The sequence below is a fragment of the Lytechinus variegatus genome, chromosome 12, assembly GCF_018143015.1.
Source record: "Lytechinus variegatus isolate NC3 chromosome 12, Lvar_3.0, whole genome shotgun sequence".
Lineage (NCBI taxonomy): Eukaryota > Metazoa > Echinodermata > Echinoidea > Temnopleuroida > Toxopneustidae > Lytechinus > Lytechinus variegatus.
The window spans coordinates 24,308,329-24,332,503 of NC_054751.1; the positions used below are offsets into that span (position 1 = coordinate 24,308,329).

Consider the following 24,175-nt stretch of genomic DNA (forward strand, 5'->3'; position numbering starts at 1 on the left):
GAAGCATATCATGAAATAAAAAGTTTTCAGATATCCTACAAAGTATTTTGCATCTGGCAGTAAAATGAGAACTGCGCGTCTTAACCAATCAAAATCAAGGAAAGGTGTCGGAGCTGACAGCTTTGTCAGACGACAAATGTTGATGTTATTGCTCTCCAACCTTTTTTTTTCAGAAAAACACCGAAAATCAATTGTTTACAATTCATGACAGTTTGACATTATTAACCGCAAAGATTTTGAATATTGCAGTTCCTCTTTCAAAGTGCTAGAAAACAGCGGGGGTTTCCCTGATGTAATATATTCAATTTATATGCTTTATACGTTTTTTTGTTGTTGTTTTTACATCATGGGGTATTTGCTATGACAAAATGCTCGCTCTCCATCAGAGCATGGACCTAATCAGAGCAAAGAGATACCCCGGCCACCATGTACTTGGATTTACCGACTAACCGAGCCGAGACGAATCGTTGTAACACAGCCTTCGTTCGATTTTGTGGTAGGTCTATAGCTCTATGGTCTATGTAACCCTTCAACAAAAGAGTGAGCATCACCTTCACAACTTAGTTTGATGTCATTATCTTGCCGGAAGAAAAATGGTATGAGATACCTTGTTTCAGTAGACTCCATTTTTCTTCTATCATCCAAGCTTGTTCACTTCCAGCTAGGTGTAAGCCAAGGTAAGAATCTCGTAAAATATTTAACAGTCGCCGGGAACAGTCGGCAGCTGCCATTATTTTTGTTGAATGCGAAACCGCCCGCACAAGCTATGTCCATGATGTCCGCGCAACATTCTTGCTGTAAAAGCAGTGATCATGATGAGTTTAGTTTGAGCACAGATGTATTCCGTTTGGCGCCGGACGGATTGCCACTACGTCTTCGTTACGTCCTCACTAGGTCCGATCCGAGCTGATCGTGGCTCTTATACCTACGTTTTCATTATCAGTATCATGATCCTGTGGGTCAACTCTCTCTTCACTCATACTTTGCAGCAAGAACGTTGCGCGGATATTTTCAGCATCATTTTATGTATAATATTCATGATATTGAACTTAGCGCTTTGTATGAACCTTGCGTATATTATGTGAACAAATGTCTTTGGTGAATATCAGTCCGACCGATAAAAGTGGTCGAAAGAAACCAAACTTCTGGGAGATTCTTTGTCAGTTGGGTACATATTCACCATCACCAACATAATAGTCTTTGACAATAATCATTTTTTAAGAGTGTAAAGTTTTTTACCGACAATTATGTTTTTGAAATGACATAACTTCAGAGACTCCAACTCTCCCACTTTCGGTGGGAGATTTTCCGCCAAAAGACCATTTTCCCAAAATCTCCCGTTCTCCCGCTTGAGATTTAATATCTCCCGCCCAGGCTCTGTTTCTCCCGCTTAAGATGTATAATCTTTCCCCTGCCCAAACGCGTTTATTTTAAAACTGGAATTGAATTTTCATATATCCAAGCAGATTTTAAGGTAACTAGAGCGTCAAAGCTGTGCGCAATCTCGTATTTAGCGGGCGCGAGCTATCTATCCCTCCTAGAGTATAGGCCCTCCAACGTAGCATATACTAAAGAATTGATAACATGGCATGACATGAATTGATTACTATATATCATCAGAATTTTAAAAATTGAGGAAATTTCTACATTTTGGTTTTTAGGAATACCATGTGAAATAATTAGAGAAGCAGTAAAATTGCTGATAACCAACTTTAAGCAATCGTACTCTACAGATCACCATCAGGGGCCCGTTTCACAAAGGACTTGCAACTTTTGTATAACTTTGCCATTATCATGATAATGGCAACTACCATGGAAAGCTTCATTGTGATTGGCTGATGAGCCCCTTTACCATGGTAGTTATCCTTGTGGCAAAGTTATGTGTAAGTCCTTAAAAACAGGCCCATATTAGACAAGATGGATATAGAATTGTCAATTTAAGGTGAGGTAGTATTTATTATGTCTTCACTGGTTGATACGAATACAGATATAGCAGAAGTGTATGGTTTTGTAGATGCTTATCAATTTCATATATGCATGCATGAATAATGATATAATAATGATAATAATAACATTTGTAGGGCGCTTTATACTGGTGTTTCAAAGCGCACAGGTTGGCAGATTATAAAAATATACAGTCAATCAAAAAAAATATGAGAAAAGGTGAGTTTTATGTGACGACTTGAAAATTTCAACGGAGGGAGCATTTTTTATACGAGTTGGGAGTTTATTCCAGAGGGTGGATGCAATTACAGAAAATGCACTATCACCATATCGGGTCTTGTAGTGCGAGGGCCATGAATCAAATTATAGGAATAAGAAGAACGTAGGGATCTGACAGAAGAGGAAGAACGAAGGGAAATAAGGTCTTGGAGATATTTTTGGGTGACATATTATGGGTAATTTTGTATACAATTAGTAGAATTTTGAACGTTATGCGAGAGTGAACCGGAAGCCAATGCAGTGATCGGAGAATAGGGGTGATGTGTTCGTGTTTCTTGGTCAAGAAGTTTTATGATTTGATTCATTGAATTGTTATTTACTTAGAGCCATCATATATTGAAAATTAGCCTGAGATAGCACGGGAGAGCTCTAGGACCCTAGAGCCCCCAGGGCCCTTAAGTGGGCCCTACACCCCGGCCGCAAGGGACTTCGCGCTCGTGATGTGCGCTTCGCGCAAATCAAGTTGGAGTCTCCAGTTTGCTTTGGGATCCAGGCGGGAGAATCTCAAGATCAGAAGGTGCTTGGGGTTTGAGTCTATGTAACTTAAAACGTATATAGGCCTAGTTCATGAAAGTTAGACACAAGTTCATCAAGTTTTACTAAATATCATGCCTGAGTTTCAGGTCACATGACCAAGGTCAAAGGTCGTTTAGGTTCAATGAACTTATACCATGTTCGGGGAATCAACATGAAAATCTTAACCTACGGTTTAGTTTGTGGTATGTCATCATAAGTTGGAAAGTATATAAACCTAGTTCTTGAAACTTGGGCATAAAGGTAATGAAGTATTACTTCATATCCTGAGTTTCAGGTCACATGATTAATGTTAAAGGTCATTTAGGTCAATGAACTTTGGCCAAGTTGGGGGTATATTTCTAATTGCCGTCATAACTTTGAAAATGTATGGATCTACAGTTCATGAAACTTGGACAGAAGAGTAATCATGTATCACTGGAAATCCTGTGCGAGTTTCGGGTCTCATGACTAGGGTCAAAGGTCATTTAGACTCAATGAACTTTGGCCAAATTGGGGTAGTTGTTGAATTGCCATCATAAGTTTGAAAGTTTATGGAAATAGGTTATGAAATGTGGACATAGGGGTAATTAAGTATCAATGACAAGTCACATAACCAAGGTCTAATGTAATTTCGGGTCCATGAACATACATATCATTATAATTACGGATGGTGTTTTTGTGAATAAAAATGTTTTCAAATTCAGCACTGCTGCTATATTATTGATTCGGGTACTGCATGCAGGCTAGACTGCCAGAGGCGCTCCATGCACTTGTCAAGGCTATTATACGATACGATTGTTGGTTCACCATGTTCACAGAATCTTTAACATACCAAAGTGATATGAAAGAATTCGATTACTTACACTTGAATTCTCTATATAAAAAAAAACTTCTGCGTTCATGTTCGGTGAATAAGAAAACACGTTAGAGTAAACATCACAATGAAAAATGCACCCCTGTAAATAAAATGTTATTTACATTTCTGTCAGGTTACAGTCATGCCCACACAGGCAAACCGACTCCTGGGGCCGGTCTTACCAAAGAATTGTGACTGATCCGATCAACCTCAACTATATGGAAATCCATCATTGTCATAATTTTCCATACAGGAAATTTGCACATTGTCCTATGTAAAGAATGTGAAACACACTGAATTATCAAGACAATGATGAATGTATGAATATACGTCATCTATTGAAAAAATTATGAACACAAATGCATTTATGGATGTTTAAGTCGCTGGCTTTCCATAGTTATGATTCATCGGATCATTCTCAATTCTTTGCAAGACGGGGCTCCGCAGATTGACCAAGGGCTGCTATATACGTTATTTCTAATAACACTTAAATCGGTCGGTTTTTGGAGTTGGTGAATTCCTGGTATGACTGGTTTTGGAGATCTTTGATTAAACGAAAGTAAAGGTCTTTCACCAAAACGTTAGCAATGTCTTGTTTCCCGTGCTGCTTCTTAAAAAAAAAACACAGAGTATATCTAAAATTGTTCTCTGTTTAGAGTGTTTTGTAACAGCTAGAAGAACCCACCCCATAATACGCTACTATAAACTAGTTCATTGTGCCTCTCTTCTATATAGATATAAAGAAAATGATATCATTGTTTTAATCATCAAGTATACAAATTAGGAAAGCTGCAAGAGACGTTCCTATATCATGATCATACATTGTGTAGACTGGTAAAAGCATTATGAAATAAAAAAATATATATTCCACTGCTATTAACAAATAGCGATTACCTATATAAATTTGACATAAATCATTCGGCCAAGTCATCATGCAAATGGTTCATAGACAATGGGGGACATTTTTTATCCTTCAAATTTTCAATTCGGTAGAGGTAGTAGTGGTTAAATGTGAAATAATATATTCTAATTTTAATGCACTTTCATAGATGGGGACTAGATAGGATTTTTTGGTTTTGTTTTAGAAATAAAGGATTCTTGCCAAATTGATCTTTTGTTTTAACGAAAAGATATAAACATTTTTGACCATATTCATTTTATCAAGTGACCCGAATCTATATTGATTTGAGTAGTAAAACTGATTTTGTGTAGCATAAATTAAAAGGATGGCGTACTTCCTCTTATAGTTGGTTCTATTTCAGCCCACCATAAAAAGGCTGGACTGCTTATAACCCCGACCCCCATCTAAAAAAAAAGACTTAGAATAGTCGTAACATTCAGTATAATTTCATGTAATCATTGCACATGAAATGAAAGGGTCTATTTTGCTAAAATCAAACATTTCAAAGAATGTTCGTCGCGGTTCTTTAGCGGGGGATGTCCCAACTAAAACACACTGACATCATGACTCAACAGGTTTATTCTCATCGGCCAAAATGCACTTTTCTTTTGACTAGACAATTATGCATTACAAAGTATAAATGCAGACATCTAAAATACAAATAAATATCATACTCCATGTACTCTGTCGGGGTTATTTTGCTAAAATCAAACATTTCAAAGGAATGCGAGCTGAAATTGGTGTATATATTAACTCTAAACAAGGACTACTTTTAAGGAATCCATTAAGAGTATACATATATCACCATAGTCATCTAATGCGAGTGCCAAGCGCTTGCTGATTTTGTCAGAATTTCATCCAAACACATGAAGCACTTTTTATAGTCATTGTATTCTTGATTATCATACGCAAACATGTTGTGTTATGCAGGGCCCGCTGCATGGTAGAGCAGTTTCCTAATTGAAGTGGCTACCCTGGGTAAATAAAACGTTATTATTATTTTTTTATCTTACTAATCAAATATTGCGAGCGCAAGCTGAAAATTAAGACCTGAAGAGGGGCATTTTAAGGTTTGTTTGTAGGAATTCATGAAGACCATACGTATTTCACTAACCAAATGATGCGAAGCGCGAGCTGAATTTTTTTGATATTTAGATCAGAAAACGGACATGCGAACTTAAGCACGGACAAGAAATGTTTTATATTAAAGGCCTGGTCACACCGCCCGAGCGTTGTTGGAGCGGTCGTGGAGCGGAGAGAAAAAATCATCACCGCTCGCTACTGTTCACCATGTTCGGTTTCGATTTCGATTGTTTTTATTTTGTTTTCGGTTTTTCCCAATTTTGTGAGCGAAATTCGACCATCTCTCACTTCCGCTCCACGACCGCTCCAACAACGCTCGGGCGGTGTGACCAGGCCATTAGACCTTAAAGTAGTCATGAAAAAGAAGCATATGTCACTACATAAAACAATAATAACTCGAAGTGCGAGGAAATATATTTGGTGTATATTGACTTGATTTGACAACGTCAGGTCTCTCAAATAGATTTGATCTAACATATAAACAGACAATGCGAGCACCAAGAACAGTGAAGACTTAGTCCCTGAACAAATTATGTTTCAAAAAGTTATGAAAAAATGTTTCTTCTGTAACATAACATCATTATTGTGTAATATAACATAATAATCATTCATAATTTCTTCTTTCCCAATACGCTTCTCTTCCTTTCTCCCTCTTTTTCTCCTTTTCCCCGTTTTATTTTTTTTATTTTTTGGCGAGCCAATTGGGGCACGTGCCCCCCATGCCCCCCCCCCCGTAGTTACGCCACTGATCACGGCATTACACAGGAACTTTTCTTCAAAGCGGGGCGGGGGGCTGTGAAAATGAGCTATGAAAGCGATCAGGTTGATTATAATGATTCTACTTCACATTGAAATTTGTAGATATTGTGCAAATTTTGTTATTGTTGTGCTGAGCATTGTTGACATTGACAAGGAAGAGGAAGTTACGAAGAAAAAAGATATAGATATACGAGGGATATTGGAATATGATTTTCGATGCTTTTATTGGTGCAAGGTATGATTATTGAATCAGTAATTGCTTGGATATTCAATTATTGAAATTGTTATCAATCATACCAATAGATGGAATCGTTTGAGTGATGTGGTAAAAACGAAATGAACAGCAACATAGGGCTCGTTTTCGTGAAAATTAGGGGCGCTCCTCCCCCTCTATGTCTCTTCTTTTTCTCCGGGCGAGGTATAGTCCCATTGGTTTTAGCCTGCTTTGCAAAAAATAAGCAAAATTACCTTCAACTTTAGGTGAAACCCTTTTTTTTTGCTTGTCAAACTTTTTGTCGGGAAAATGTGTCCCTCTGGGTAAGAATATGCCTTTCATGCAGATGAGTTTTTAAAGATTTTTTTAAGAAGAGAAAGGGCCTTACAGCGATAAAGATTGGTGAACATACATGTATATTTTACCAAAAATTATTGTTTAACACAAGTTATTAAAAACTATTCTTTAAAAAAAACCATTGGTTGACCCTAAAGAGCAGTAAGAATCTGATATAGATAAGGATCAAGAGTGCAATTGTATGTACTATTATCATTGCAGCTTTAACGAGTGAAACAAAACTGCGTTCATCTGCCAGATAAAGGGTTCAGTAAATATCAGGACTTCTCAACGCTGTAATGGACGTACCGATGAAAGACAAAAGTAAAAATCGAACAATCACTGGTAACTTCTTCTACAGTCAACAAAAACCGATCTCCGATGACAAGAGCTTAACTAAGAATAGCGAGAAGGTGTGTGATTTTTTTTATTCAAAAGTATCTTTCTGCGTTTGAACATACACTTTGAAAACAAATTTTTAAAAAAGACACGAAATTACATTATTTAATCATGTCAACGGCATTCAAACATATCACGACTTTCATAATGATATATGTTACTCAGTGCTATGTAGTTGTAATTTCTTTCGTTGAAAGTACACGTATAGGGTGATTTACATGCTACCCTCCCGAACGAAAAGTTTGGTTCCAACCTCCCCCTGGATTTACGCCAGTGTACAAGAAATAAAATGTCCTCAAAATAAATATACCTTATACTATTTCTTATCATAAGTTTAGCAGTGTATTGAACACGCTCTAAAAATCAGACTATAAAATGGTCAACCGGATGCAAATGTTAGTGGTATATTTTGATATACAAATGATATACATATATTTGACTAGAAAATATTGTAAAGAAATATACAGTGCGTATCAAAACAAAAGTTTACACTTAGAAAAAATCCTGTAAAATTGTACATTTGTAATATCCTGAAGATTTTCCCATATTTTAACATTGGTACAGATCCATTTAAGCAAATGACGATATAACTGTCGAAAACATATTTCTGCTTGAGTGAGCACCTCTTACTTTTGAAAAGTTAGTGAAAAATGATTTTCGCAGAACTTTGAAATAGTTATGCGAATAAAAGTAGACCTTAATCATGAAGAACATGTGGAATTTAGCTAGAAAAATTGATTTGAAGATATCTTTTACCTTTTTAAACTTGTTTCCTTGCCCAAAACACTTCGAAGAGTGCATTGCGGCCCACCCCACTCCCCCACATACCAAAGCCATCGTGACGATATTTGCGTTACATTGAGCTATGATTTACATGAAATGGCTTAGGCTTGATTTTCATTTTGTTAATCATTGTCAAGCTTTGAAAAGTGTGGAGAAACAAGTATTAAATAAAAAATAAAATTTAAACCCACTTTAAATGATAAAAACTTAGTAAAAAAATGCCGGAGATGTGTGGTATACAGTTTTGTTCAGATTTAGTTATGTCCCCAGATCCAACTTGCACAAATACCGTAAAGGTTGTGCTTTCTAAGTGTTGAAATTTCAATTAGGGCGGCAAAATTGATTCAAAATGCTTGAATGTATCCATTTTATTTCAATTGACTAAGAGTGCAAGGGAAATGTATGAGAAATGTTTCGCAGGGTTTTATTTCGCCCTTTCCCCTTGACACGGCGTGAAAACGAGCATTTCTGCGCAAACAGATTTCTGCGAGCTTTACAAAAATGGACAATGCTCACTCAAGTGTAGCATTCTGTCATAACTTTTACTTTCATTGGAAAGATGAGCCCGGGGGGGCACTTACATTGACGAGTGGATACCATGCGCGACAAAAAAACACGTAAAAAGGATGTCCTTTTCACGACAGGGCACGTTACGTACGTAACGTGATAAGGGTACCCGGGGGCCACTTCCATTCACGAGTGGATACCATGCGCGACCATGGGGTCTCGAAAAGCACCCTAAACACGTAATTTCCATATTCTGAAAATGTACCCCTTAACAAGTATTGGCGTGTGAAACCCTACCCTTCACAAGTATTGGAAACAAAACGATACTCTTGGCAAATGTTCCCTGAAATGAACCCCTAAACAAGTAAAGGAATGTTTTATTGTTACGGGTCCTTCGGTCGTCGGCTTTACCTTAATTGGTTTAGTACTGTACGACCCTGCTCTATGGTACGACCCCACGTTCTACACCTTGCACAAATCAGACTCTAAACACGAAGTGTTTGGGCAAAAAGGACATCCTTTATAAACCATTTTAATTTTATCATCCCCGCAAATTCGACCCTTAACACGTATTTTTCCTAGCGAAATAGATACCCTTTTTTCATTATTTTTGTGTTTTGACACCCTTATTACGTTACGTACGTAACGTGCCCTGTCGTGAAAAGGACACCCTTTTTATGTGTTTTTTTTGTCGCGCATGTTATCCACTCGTCAATGTAAGTGCCCCCCCCCCCCCCCGAGTAGATGAGACCCAAACCCAAGATCTTATGTGAAAGAATTACCAACATGTTGTATTTTTTTTAATTCCTATAGCTTTTTCAAAGTGTAAACTTTTTTTGATACGCACTGTATAGTCATATCGGATGCAACCAGCTGGATAATTAATTTCAACTCTTTTACATTGAAGTGACTCCAGTGAGTCCAGTTATCAAGAACAAGTTATATTGGAGTAAATTTGTCTTCGGTTCTTTCTGTAGAGGTCGTCCAACTTGTGTGAGCTGAACTGTGACGATAAATGTTTATCCATATATGGATCATGTCAGACCAGGCCGATCCTTATCCTTCCTAAGATAACCAAGGTGACGAGGCACAAATACGACAAGGAATACTTCTGCTTGGAATACGGCGAAAAACCAGATATTTATACTACCTTTCTCACTATCATCGACAAAAGGTATGAAACCATGGTATCATCTACATGTACATCTCTAAATGAAAAAGACCCTTTGGCCCGGGATAGATATTTGAAGAGGGGGGTTGGTTTTTAAGGATAAGTTTGAACCCCTAGGGGTGCAGTTTTGATCCCGCAGGGTGCAAAAATGAACCCCAAACCCCAATCGCAGGGTTCAATTTTTGAACCCCAAATCAGGGGTTCAATTTTTGAACCCTGAGGGTGCTGATTTTGCATCAACCTTTCGGGGTTCAATTTTGAACCTTTATTTCTTAGTGTGAAGATTGTTTTTTTTCATTATTGTTTAATTTGTTTTATTATTGTTTATCTCAATTATCTTACTTGAATTTTGTGAATTCATTTTGGTTGAATTGAATTTCTTCGAACATCACTGGCATCTGCCATATATTCTATTGGAAACAAAAATACAAAGTTTTACATGAACAAAAATACAATTTGAGGAACATAAGTAAATGAAATAATAAAAACAAAATAACAGTGTTTTATCAAAATTAAGGTTTTCTTTTAGTAAATGTCTCATGGCAAAAATAATGGAAAACAGTGATAAGCCTATAGGGGAGAAAGAGACAGAGAGAAAAAAGAGTGTATGAGAGAGATGGAGAGACTCAGAGGTGAGAGAAGTATCATGTAGAGTAACAATTTTATTAACATTTTCTGGATGTAAGGGTTGGTTCGTCCAGCAATTTCATTATTCTTTTGATTTTTTATTATTGATATACATGTACCATATATATTTTTTATATTGTTTTTCACTTTGCGATATGGAAAGTAAATACCAAGATATGACGAAAAATTGCGAGCAGATTTTAGTAAATAATGTCGATTCAATTGTTTTGGGGGGGAGGGGGGACTCCCGGGCTGATAAGAATATCTTTGCCCCCTCCTGAAAAGGTTTGCCAGGTAAGTACAATGCGACGGGATGCTGTGGTGGAAAGAAATGACTGGAAAGAGACTATTATTCTTCCTACAAAATGGATTTTAATTTGGAATCTTAAACGATTGTTTAGTGCATTCCTAATCTAGTCAACTGACTTATTTTATTATTCTTAATTCAAGCGATGCAGATGATTGGGAGGTTGAACTGTGTAAACTCACGGGACAGACTCTACCTCCTGGTCGCCGTAGAATACAGACTGGCGTTAAACCGCGAACATGGCGAAACAAAGGAGTGGGTCATACATTGTCAACCCCGAGCGTGCCTGACGGTTTCGAGGTAGGTCTGTTTAATTGGTCCACACCAACTCGATGGTGTACTTTATGTTTGTTCTCATTCCAGAAGATCTTATCCCAGTTCGTAATAAATCAGTTCAGTTCGTCTATCAGCAACTGAATTCTATTAAAGCAAGGGTCATATTCTGCATGGAGTTCATAGTTCTGCATGGAGTTCGTAGACATTCGTTGATGGGCAATAGATTGTTACGGCCTTCTAACGAGTTGCGTAGGAACACCTTTTAAATCCTTAGAACATCTTATGACCTTCTTGAAAAAAAAACTGAACCTTGCGGTTGGGGTTCATTTTTGCACCCTGCGGGTTCCAAACTGCACCCCTAAATTTAAATTGAATCCCTATAGGGTGCAGTTTTGAACCCACAGGGAGCAAAAATGAACCCAAACCGCAGGGTTCAATTTTTGAACCCCTGATTAATTTTTCAACCCGTATAGGGTGCTGATTTTGCATCAACCTTTCGGAGTTCAATTTTGAACCTTTATTTCTTAGTGTGCAGGGTGGTATCAACATGTGAGAAATTGACTATTTTCAATGCGTACAAGAATAATATAAAGGAAATTTGGTTTTATATTCAACATACTCCTACAAGTTCTTGACCCTTCATTATTTCATGCAGAATATTACGACCACGTGCAGAGTGGACATTGAAATACCTTCGTTTGGCTTTATATCCCCTAAGACTCGACAATAGCCCTTATGAATCCCTTTCGAACGGCGTTTGTAAAAGCGCCGTACGAACATCTGTTCGTAAAGCGTTCTTACAAACGGCATAAGAATACTCTAAGAACAACTTAAGGCCTTCTTACGATCATATTAAATTGAAAGGCTTCTGGAATAGTATATTAAACCACAAAATATCTTGCTTGGTTCTGACGTTGTTCTTACGACGTTTGTATGGGCTTCGTACATACTAGTTTAAAAAAAAAATTGGACAAGACCATTGACCAAACTGCAAACTTACGAATGGTATGCGAACGCTGGTTTCGTTCGGCCTTCTTGACATCTTACGAAATTGTCTAAAATTCGTTCGTACTACGTTCGTATCAGTTCCTAATGGCATTTGTGACCGAGCTCTAAATTGCAATTTAACCCGATCGCCCTTTAGTCTAATTTCAAATTCGGGTATTCAAATTTCGTCTCATATTTACTCGGTTATACACCACTTAGTTTTAACGAGAGAAGAACTGGTAATGCACTACGACGTTGGTTGTCGGGTTGTGGCACCTCATGAATACATTCCCGTGGTGTTTTAATGGCACCACTTTTAAAGTATTTATTAGAAGAGTTTTTTATTTGACAGTCGACTGATAAATAAACCCCTGAATTAATTTCATGTAGACCAAGACCGACGAATAAGGTGTTTGTAAGTCCCCTTCCCCTATACTGACATCGAATGCGCCGGCGGCTGAATCAGACGGGGAATCAGATTTTGATGGGGATGATGACGATGCTGGTGCGGGTGCTGCCGTCTCAACGTCGTCTTCATCCCCTGAGGCTCCTTGATGTACATACAGTGTGTCGCGTCCCCTTGATAGAGCTGACCGTTGTACCCTTTTGTGATTAACGGATTCATTGTTTACATTAAGTCTGCCTACCTGTGCGCTTCAAAACACCCATAAAGCGCGCTCCAAAATTATTAATAGCATGATTATTATTGTTGCTGTTGTTATTACTACAGGAGAGTCAAAGAGATGGTCAAAGCTCCCCAGAAGAGAGTCACATAGGAGAGGTGGTAGGATATGACAAAGTCAGTCCAACTCCTGGAAACACACCAAGCAATAGAAAGAGCTATGCGGTCGATGAAGAAGCGGGCATTGTCCTCGAAGAGACGAACCGGAAGCTTCACGAGATGAAGGGGCAACAACAAGGACAACACGAACAACATCAGCAACATGATCAGCAAGTGCGTCAGAGACATGAAGGAAGACAAGAATGTCCAACTCAACCCTTTGGTGAACTGACATCCACACATTCACTCAACGTGCTCCAAGACTACCAATGCACGTAAGGATCATACAGTCATGATATGGAGTGATGCAAGAAACTTTCAATCAATAAAAATATTGCAAATCAAATTTGGATCCCTAAATCTAAATTTCCCCATTTCTATATTTCATATTTACTATCAATAATTACACATTGATATATTGAGAAAAAAAACTTACTTCTTCGAAAAATGTGTATGTTTCCACTTCAATGCAAGTAAACATTTAGTACTTAATCGGATCTTTCAATGCAAGTTATATTATTTCTTCTCGTGTCATTTCTTGTTTCTTTCAGGCACATTGGGTTTGAATGCAGTCAAGAAAAGTTGAGCGTGGCCATTAACAAAGAAGAATTCTTAGAAACGGCCGATATCAATAATGTCTTTGCCTCCTACCTAGGATCTCTGTAGTAAGTACATTGAAGATTCATGAAGTTAAAGTGCGTATCCACTACGAGTATATATCTTTATTATTGGATGAGAAAAATAAAGAATTAACAGTATTCACGTGCTTGATGAAGTTGAAGTTTGGAATTTTGTCGCGTCTTTACATGTTCCACCTACCATGGAATCCTTGATTTTGATTGGCAGTTGAGCATTGTTGTCATGGTAACTGAATTACAAAGTTACCTTAATGTCAACTTTTATACATTTTGACCCAAACGGATGAATTGATGAATGTTTTATAAATTGAGGAAACATAAGAAAAGTTTCTTTTGTTGATCTTATGTCGCATTTTTATAAATCATGTTATTCTTTCACATGGAACTGTGACCAATGCAGGACTGAAAATCAGGGGTAAGTAAAATGTGAAAGGGTACCCCTTGCATGATTGCCTTGCCATAAATCATACCAAATAACAATTAAAGTGTTCATACACGGTATAATTGTTCTTATTTTAGTTGCTGTTTTTGTATTCTATATCAGCACGCTAATTTTTACTTACCCCTTCGTTGTTTCTGTTCAATGGAATGCACAAACTCATAGAAATGCATGTGGATTTAGATTTAGTTTACGGCATGTTTTTATTTTGTGAAAACAAGGGCGTTGACAGGGTATTTTGATCAGGGGTAGGGTGGCCTGAAAGGAGATAAATAAAGAGTTATGCCTTATGCAGGCTTCTCTATTTACAGTTCCCTTTTCTGCCTTTTTTGCCCTTTTCCATTTACACCTCTATTTGCTCTGGCTCCTTTTAACTACTTAAAAAATAGGGGCAGTCCCTTTGCCCCTTCAGTGCCGCCCCTATTTAAGAATATACTTAATATCGATATGCATGAACTAATCATTTAGGTGAATAAGAAAGTATACATTTGTATTTCATTAATTTTAGATTTTTTTTCATCTTCGTTTCAAAATTAACAAAATATAATCAATCAGTGACACGTAGAATGCCATAATTTATAAAAATGTTCAGCAATAAACATCTCCGCTTAATCAAGAGAAAGAATACCTGGTCACATTAACCTCACCCCCCCCCCCCCATCCCCATCCCTTGCTCCCACCAATTTACGCCATATTTTGAAAAATAACATTCATTCATTAATGTGAATCATAATTATTTTCTAATTCATAAAAGTTGCTCATGGTATTGCATGATGTTATCGAGAGCTATTGCAGTCATAAGCTCAAAAGTGGACCTTCTTATCTATCTATTTATGAAATTGTGTTATTAGGTTATTCTTGTTCTAAGGTCTTTTCTATTTTTTGATCAGTAAGTTAAGTCTTTACTTTGTGCATATTGTTTGATTTAGTTTATGATAAGCACTGTTTCACTGGGCATTCAAATGCATTTGCTGAAATAATTTCCGATTTTGTTTACATTGGAAGAGGCGAGTTGATATATTATTTGTTTATATTTAGGGATTGTTTCAGTGTACTTCGATATGACCGGGTCAAACTTTGACCGATCACTTCTTTACCACCCCCTCCCTTGTTTTCATTCGTTTTGGGGTGTTCAGTTTTGTTCAGAGATGACCGAGCCAGCATTTTCTTATTCCTTGTATCCTTCACTTACTCCTTTTAGCTCCTATGTTATTTGACTTTGCTGTGATTTAGCCAATTTTTATTTCATTTTAAATTTTATTGAATAAAAATATATTCGACAAAAAGTTAAATGATTGCAAAGGATTTGCATTATTGAATGAACTATATTTCACTAAATCTGCTAAATTTTTTGAAAAAGGAAACTCTTCAACTTGTCGATTTTTAGTTGTTACTTTCATTTGTATAATACTTGTTCGCTTACAAAACTAATTTTGTCTTTAAATCTGAACCATTTAAATATTTAATTGTCATTGATTTCTGAGGCTGATTCGAATCTCACATTTCTGCCGTTTTGTATATTTTTGTTTCCCAGTGTAAGGTCGTGTCCAGAAAGTTTACAAAGTAAGCTGTTCATCGGAACACGTATCCTACAAGTGAACAAACAAGAACCTGTCTCCGCTGATAAAGCCATTGACTACATCCTAACCAGTGCTGTTAACACGGTAAAAATAAGAAATAATTATGGCCCCCTTAGATGATGTATAACACCTGACCGTACGAGTTCTAGTTTCCGTCTTCCACATTCATCTTTGCACCCGATTAGGGTGCTTAAAGGAAAATGAAACCCTTAGAACAAGATAGCTTAATTAAGTGAAAACAGAAAAATCAAAGAAACAGATCAACGAAAGTTTGAGAAAAAATGGACAAATAATGAGAAAAAATATTGATTACTGCGATCACTAATGGTATGGAGATCCTCACATAGGCAATGCGACAAAGATGCGTGATGTCACTTGTGAACAATTCTCCCCATTACTTTAGTACATATTTCACTTAAACTGCCTCTTTTATCACATCTAACTGTAGAACGTGTGTTTTTTTCTATAGGAGGGCATGTAATACAGATTTTTAAAGAATGCATCATGGATAAAGAGTTTGTATCACTATAAGAAAAAGCAAAAAGAGACATTTAGGGGGTATTTTATAGTCCATTAAGTTCATTGTGACATCACACATCCTTGTCGTATTGCCAATGGGAAGATCTCCATAGCATTAGTGATTGCAATATTCAAATGCTTTCTCATTATTTGTCCGATTTTTCTCAAACTTTCTTTTTCTTATTCTTTGATTTTTTCTGTTTCGACACAAACCTACGTGTTCCAAAGGTTTCATTTCCCTTTAAAGATCCAGACCGAACCCAAACTGAAGGTGAAATTGACAAATCATATAGACCTATCGAAGGTTTATAATCTACTTAACACAACAGTGCAAGCATTATGCATTTTTACCGCTTACCAGCTGAGTAATTAACTCATATTATTAATGAAAAAAAAACAATATTGAAATAAAAACAAACATGCAAAATAGAAAGTAGACATAAATGCATATAGATAAACAATACAATGCAGGAGCATAAAAATGATAAAGTAATTGAAAGGGGGTGGGTGAGTACGTACTTTACTAAAATTCACCACTGAATGGGCTTTCATAAAATCATTTTAATTTAGCAAAAAGCTAGAAACTCTTTTTCATTCCTCATACTTTCTGGAAGATGGTTACAAAATTGGGGCAAAACGATGATTTTTAAGGTGTTTCCCAGAAGTTTTTGTTTGGTTTTGGTACTTAAATAATAAGAATAATAAATGATGCACCAATTGCGCCCCGGCTTCATGGAAAGATCGACATGTACCTAGCTTTATGTCGAAGCATTTACCTGGTGTATGCATGGACTCTACCACAAAGTCCATGGTGTACGTAAGCCATGGGGGGGGGGGGTCGGGTTTGTTTGGGTGTCTGATTATAATTGATTATAATTTGTGTCCGATACGTTGCCGTAAATATTGATGCTCAGCTTAATTCAATTTATTCAATTTATTAATTCAATTTATTCAATTTATTTTATTTTCATTTTCAACAGAAGAACAAATTAATGTGGTCAAAATATTTACATTGAACTTATACAGACAAAATAAATTCAGGCATGTACAGTATATGATATTTATCCATAAGTAGAAGTAAAACAAAACAGAGTATTATATATAAGCAAAATATCATAACCATTATGAAATAAAATTCTGAGAAAATGAAGGGATCCACTAAAAAGCAATGCGTGTATTGTGTGGACCCCTCTAAATAGTTATTTTAACTTACGGTATCTTCACTTTTCCAGGCTGTCTAAAGATCTTCAATATTTAGATTTTCTTCAGTTTTTCATATAAAGAGTAAACCGTCGATAAAGAGTAGATTTGTGTCTAGGCATGCTAGATACTTAATTCAGTCGTTAAAAGTTATATTGACTGGCTGAACGACTGACATTTATCAACCACACGAACTGTGTCATCGTCTTATTCAAGAGATGTAATTAGTACCACCCCAAGGCCAGCCAAATTACAAATAATGCACAGATGCGAGTGCATCGGTAGGTTATGTGAGCATTAATATGGAACTGTTAAACCGGTTTATACTTTCCATGGATAGTGAATGCTCACCAGTCCTACTGATACACAAACAAACCTGTGTATCATTTGTTTTATAGAATGGTGGATTTGGGGAGCTAAAAATCTTTTTTTTATTTTACAATCATGCATACGTAATTACCGATGCATAGTAAATCTGCCATGCAATGCCATGAGTAAATTACCGGATACATGACTGGCCATGCGTCGGTAATTTCTTATGCACGATACCCAATCTATAATCCCTATTTTCTATGGATTAAGATTATAATGAATCTGTATTTTTCACAGGTGAACTTGCTGGTTCAATTATTTCCTTTTGGTTATCGTGTACGATTACGCATCTCGTCTCTTGCCGATCTGGGCATTGAACTCCTCGGTAATGAGGTATGTTAACCTCTTCCCCCTCTTCATATAAAAACCGCCAAAGTTACGTAATCATCTTAATGTTCCAAATACACGACGTCATTGGCAGATTTATTCTGTACTTTCTCAGTATCCATGGTATCATGCACTGGGAAAACCCCGGGACAGATTGACGCCACACTGCTGATAAAAAAATAAACTTATCAATTTTTGAGTCATCAGACCTGGTCATTTTTTACCCGAAAAGGGGAAAGTGTCCCCATATTGTGGGTCAGTTTTGTTAGTGATTTGAATGCAATTTCTACGAGGAAACATGACTGAGATAATCGTGCGCGGATATTTCGTGTCGCAGAAAGGAAGGGTCGGGTGCTGTATGAATCTTTTCCAACCTATAATAATGTATGCCCATGGTGGCTCAGTGGTAGAGCGCCCGCCTCATGGACGGGAGGTCGTTGGTTCGATCCCCGGCCGAGTCATACCAAAGACTTCAAAAAATGGGACCTTCTGCCTTCTTGTCAGGCGCTGGACGTATGCATGGGAATGGAGAAGAGTAGTAATAACATATTGTTATGCAGGGCCCGCTGGAAGAACAGCTTACAGCTTGGAGTGGCTACCCTGGGTAAATAAGTGTTATTATTATTATTATTATTATTATTATTATTATATTCATATATCAAGCATTTATCATTTTCATATATTTTTTCAGATAACAGATTACGGAGATGGAATAATGGGCAAAATAGCTGAATGTAAAAAGTGTATCAGTACAACTCTCTCCGCTTCAGACCATTCTTCTGTTGAAAGGTTATCCATAACAGCTGTTGGAGACAGGCATGTTCCATACAATGCATACGGAGATGAGGTAGGTATTTCATTCTAAAAAGATAAAATTAATAATGGTGATAGTGATAAAATAATTTTAATACCTTTATTACCATCATCATTATTAGAATGTCATAATATCATTATTAGGCCTGTATATCAAATAGATATCGTATGACATAGTTACTAATAAATTAAATATTTTAGAGCGCCTATCCCCCTCCAAAAGTCTCTTGCTCCGTGTTTGGCAAATAGAAAAGAGGTCACAATAGTTTCAAAGCAAATTAGAAACTTTGATATCAAAAACAAAATATGAATATTAATGATAATTACTACATTCATTGCATTTTTGTGAACTTTATTGTGGTTCAGGGGAAAGGTATTCCTGGACTTAGACTCCAAAGAAGAAGAAAAAAAAACATAAACATTATTTTCGCATTTTTCGACATTCATTCCGTATCTGTCCAACTTCACTACCTAAAGTGAGGCTAATTATATTCATTATTTAATATTCTTTCAGAAACACTCTCGCTTCCTCGACTGACTTGTTCGAAATTTACCAAATAGTGCTTCAGCTCCATTCAAAACGCCAGATTACGCCACTTGGTTGACTGAAATATTTATCAAAATACACGTCATTTTTTTAACTAAATGACATAATATCAATCATCATCTCCATAGTGAACCATAAATCAATCATTGAATTCATAATTCTGAAATTGTATTTTGCTACCCACATCCTTCACCGACTTTGAAACAGAGGGTCGTGCGTTCAAATCCTAACCATCGCGTAGTTTCCTTCAGCAAGAAATTAATTCATATTGTGCTGCACTCAACCCATGTGAGGTGAATGGGTACCTGGCAGGAATTTAATCATTGAAATGCCGAGCGCGTACAAGCTGCTTGAGCTACAGCCAGGGTAATAATATCTTTATAAAGTCTTTTGGAAGCGCATAGAGACGTTATTCATAATGTGCCATGCGCTATACAAGAATTGACTATTATGCTGCCTAATGATTATTCTCAAATTATATTTATAGCGTTGAATTTATAAAGGCCTATTTCAGCCTTAATATTAGCATTATTTGTCATAAGCACTGACTTACTATTGATCATTGAGCTTTCCCTGAAGTGTTCGCAAAATGAGTGGGAAAAGCTTTGGTGATTCTACACAGAGGAAACTCCAATTAAACACATTATAAATGTGTTTAGTAGTTGGCTCATGATTAACGTCTCCACATTGTTTGCGTCTTCATATTTGAAAAAAAAACATTGATTAATCAATATTGATGATGAACAATCTCTCTAGGTAAAAGATATGTTAGCTTCTGCAATCAACGATGTCAACATGTCGGAAGACGGTCACCTAGTTCTGCTCTTGCAGCCCTCAGAGTTCTGCCAAGCCATGGCTCCAAATGCTTTGCAAAGACGTTTTGTACAAGAAGGAGATGCTCTCTTACATCCAACACCAAACCGCAGACCGTCACATCCGGGGATACTCAGAAGCATTCCTCCTTATTAAAACCCACTCGATGGCCGAGATGCAACCATTGAGGCTATGCTATAAAGGTCATGGTTCTAAAGGTCAATATCCTTTCAAACTCATAGAGACATTATGATAAACATCGATCGTAACAATAGAATTCTTATATTCCTCACGCTATGCTATTACCCCGGCTGCACAGCTTCAAATACTGCGTGTTCTCATTTCGAGGAGTAGTGTCCTACCGGGTATACCGATTTGCTTTACCTGGGTCGAGTTTGGCGAATGAAGGATCAATATCTTGCTAAAGGACTTTATGGTAGCACCACATTGGAAAATCAACTGTGAACCTTGCACATGTTAACAAATTACCATTTTCCCGGGCAAGGTTTCTGTAGGTGTAAAATTTATAAAGTCGGAGAATGCTGCTGGTATCTGCGAGCATAATATTCGAAATCGTTGGATTTATGTATATTCATTCAAATGCATGTGTCTATTTTTCACGAGAGATGTTATGCAATAGCCTAACATAATATGAGAAATTATATATCGAGAATTTATTATATTAAGATACATGTTTTATTTTGCATGAGGTCTACTTTGCCATAAGCCATTTCGTTGTAGATTTTGAGATACACAAAATATCAAAATCGGTTGAATGAATGACATTTCAGATCTTCATCAAAGGCATGCGCTCAGCCATCATCAACCGCATGTCAAAATAGATTTTATTGATTAAATTCAAAATATGTAATTAATGTATGGATGTTTTGGCGCGGGTTTACCTTAACTATTTCATTTGGCATTTTATTATTTCACGGAAGTTGCTTTGGGTGTACTCATTTTATGGATATCGTCAATGGGTATGGGATTTTGTTATTTTGTATATTTCCATATATCGTTATGTTACATTAACACAGAAAAGTTATCTGATTCTAAGTTCAAAGATTCTATGTTTGCAATATTATATATTTCTTCTCACGTAGTTAAGGTGTAAGAGGGACGAAAATTTTTACCTTTGTTGAATAATGGCCTCAAATTGAAATTACAATATACCACATCGTAACCATCGAGTATTATCTAGCTACAGCCAGCTTTACTATACCGTTTTATTCTCATTTACTCAATAACAACTTGAATGTTTAATTTATGACCGAGGTAATTCTCGCTTTCTTCTTAGACTTATACTATTTTCTCTCGTTCGTTTTTTTTACCTTTACCTTTAGATGTATTTCTTTTGCTATACTCAATATGTTCTTGTATTAAAATGTAAATTTATTTTGGCAATGGCGTTTCTATAGCAGACCCCGTTTGGGTGGAAAGCAAACGAAAAATCTAGGTAGTATTAAATGTTAATCTCAAGTATAGTCTGCCTGCTCTTTCACCACAGTTTATACGAAATAATGAGGAGATGCAAGATGGAGTGGTAGGAGAGTAGTTTGTGACGTCACCCATCGAACAATTAGTTTCAACGTTCTATGCAAGAGAGCACATTGGCTGAGCCAGAAAGTTTCATTTCATTTATTTTCCATTTCCAGCAATCATTTTTACAAAAAGTTTTGTTACATACATCTTGATATATATTCAATAAAGCAAGGAAACTTTATATATGTATAATAATCAAGATAACCATACTATCAGGTCGGAAACGGAAAATGTAGCTGAAAAATATCCGCCGCCCCCCCCCCCCCCCTCCGCTATTGACGAAGGTTGGATCCGCCCCTGTTTGGGGGAATCTTTGATAGTAGTATTGTTCAAATGTTCCACTTCCCTCAACTGCTGAGAAACCTGCCATATTTAGAGTTGAAATATAACAGAGAAGTTAGTATGTGAATCGTCTTCAACCGTCCAATAGAAGACACGTCTATACTTATTATGAGAGGGTGCGAATTAATCATGCAAGTATATTAAATTTGTTAATTTCGACTGTGTAACTGAGCATTATGAACAAGAGGAGTATACAATTATACGCTCGGATGTCTCCCTCCCAAATTATAAAATTCTTGGAGTATGTACTCAGATTTGTACATATGAACTCAGAACGCGATGTGCATTTTATGTCATGAAAATAAAGAGCGAAATGTTTTCTATTCATTTTAACAAAAGAGTTGTTCTTGTTGTTGGAAGCAAGGTTTGTTGGTTTGACAAAATGACACAATGCTCAATAATCACTGGCGTATAAGTGCATGACGTCACGCTACTCAAGTGTGTGTATGGTTGAGGGAGTGTGGGATATGACACATTGGTTCACCCCCCCCCCCCCCGGACAATATTGGTTTGCTGATTAAATTTACAGTTGTGTCTATATATTTTTGTGAAAGAAATTGATGAAGAGAACAATCAGACAATGATAGGCGGAGGTCAAATCAAGGTTCCCCAGGGCTATCTGCCCTTTGGAAAAATTGGTGATGCCGGCTAAATGTCTCTGCTGGGAATCGAACCCGGGCCCCCAGATTATACCACTAGACCACAGAGACTGGCTAGTGGCAAGGGCGACCCCGATCCGATTGACCCTCAGATAAACAGATTATAAATGCTTTGCATTTCCATTGTTTTGTTAAATACCTGTTCATGATTACAAAAGGTGATTTAAATACCCCGTGTATAAGGTCTTAATCGCCCACACAATTCAACTCGTGCTACGCGTTCTCATCATTTATTATAGCACGTCAATATTGTATCCCCTTGGTAATGTTCCTATACAGTGCATGTTAGCTTCAGGATCAGGATAATTTATCGTATTCTTTTTTTAAACGCGTGCTTCATACTTTCATTAATTTTTTTATTGAGATAAACTGCTCCTTTCTTTACAAAATGTGCTTAAAATGTAGTTTTCAAATATAAATACAAAAATTTTCACCTCGCGCTTTGCGAATTTGTTTTTATGAGTATGAAAGTCAACATAATGTCCCGTTCTTTAAATCTAAACCTGAAAAAAATTGTTTATGGATACATTATCTTTAATTGTTCCTTATTAAAAGGGTCATTAAATTAATAGATCCATTTGTGAGATTTTATTTTTTTCTTCTTGCACTTCGTGCTCGCATATTGTTGAATTAGATAATCCTCTCCTTAAATAATGCAAAATGCTTAGAATGTCACATTTTTATGTCTTAATCGATCATTTAAAAAAATTGCGTTTGTGTACTTTTTTTCATTATCAAAACAATGTGCTTTAGCCATTTTAGCTTTAGCCTCTTCGCGCTCAAATTATTTGGTAAGTGACATATGTTTCCTCCTCACGAGCCACTTTAAAACAGTAAAAAACAAGTCCATTTCAGGTCAGTATATTACAAATTTCAGCTCACACTTCGCGTTCGCATTATGTATGTATACTTTATGAGATAAGAAGAAATAACATGTACATGTACTTCAGCCTTTAGTTAACTTCAGCCTTTAGTTAGCTTTTAGCGGCCGATCAGGGAAAATATGGATTTAAAAATTCCCACCCCCTCTTATTTGGGAAAGCTGGATGCGCTGAACACACGTACAAGCCTGCTCATAAACTAGAATTGTGTCAAAAGTACACTTTTTATAAATCAGAAAACCGAAGAAAAAAACTGACTACGGGCATAATAAAGAACGGAAATTTACAAAAAAGCCAATAAATTCCGAAATACGATGTTCCAATTTTGTTATATTTCATCATACCTTCTGCATTCGCATCAGGTTAGACAATTCATTTATGTGATAAATACCTTGATGATGACGACGACGACGATGATGATGACGATGATTATGATGATAATGTGATGATGCTGATGGATGTGATGACGATGATTATGATGATACTGGTGATGATAACGACGATGATGATAGTGATGATGATTCTGATGGTGATAACGACGATGATTATGATGATAATGGTGATGATGAGGCATGGGCGGAAATCTGTCCCCAAAGTTAGGGGGGCCAGGAGCTGGAAACTGACAAGCAAAAAAAAAAGGTTTTCACCCAAAATATATAAAGGTAATTTCGTCAAAAATACACGTGTTATTTATATTGTGAATGATGTATTTTCTCCTTCCTAACACAACAAAAATAGTAGGGGGACATTTGATATTGTATCCCCCTACTATTTGGG

At 36.6% G+C, this 24,175-nt stretch overlaps 1 protein-coding gene across 2 annotated transcripts; it reads left to right on the forward strand.

Annotated features, from left to right (window-relative positions):
• Nucleotides 1–520: 520 nt before the first annotated feature.
• On the forward strand, nucleotides 521–22,355 carry LOC121424976. 2 transcript variants are annotated; one of them, XM_041620883.1, is made up of 10 exons: nucleotides 521–677; nucleotides 7,111–7,301; nucleotides 9,555–9,751; nucleotides 10,826–10,982; nucleotides 12,676–13,001; nucleotides 13,278–13,391; nucleotides 15,338–15,467; nucleotides 17,712–17,807; nucleotides 18,493–18,648; nucleotides 19,918–22,355. In XM_041620883.1, the coding sequence occupies exons 2-10, from the start codon at nucleotides 7,188–7,190 to the stop codon at nucleotides 20,128–20,130; spliced, it is 1,503 nt and encodes a 500-aa protein (XP_041476817.1). In that variant the 5' UTR covers nucleotides 521–677; nucleotides 7,111–7,187; the 3' UTR covers nucleotides 20,131–22,355. The 2 variants fall into 2 exon arrangements, with proteins under 2 accessions (XP_041476817.1, XP_041476818.1); XM_041620884.1 differs by lacking the exon at nucleotides 17,712–17,807.
• The last annotated feature ends 1,820 nt before the right edge of the window (nucleotides 22,356–24,175 follow it).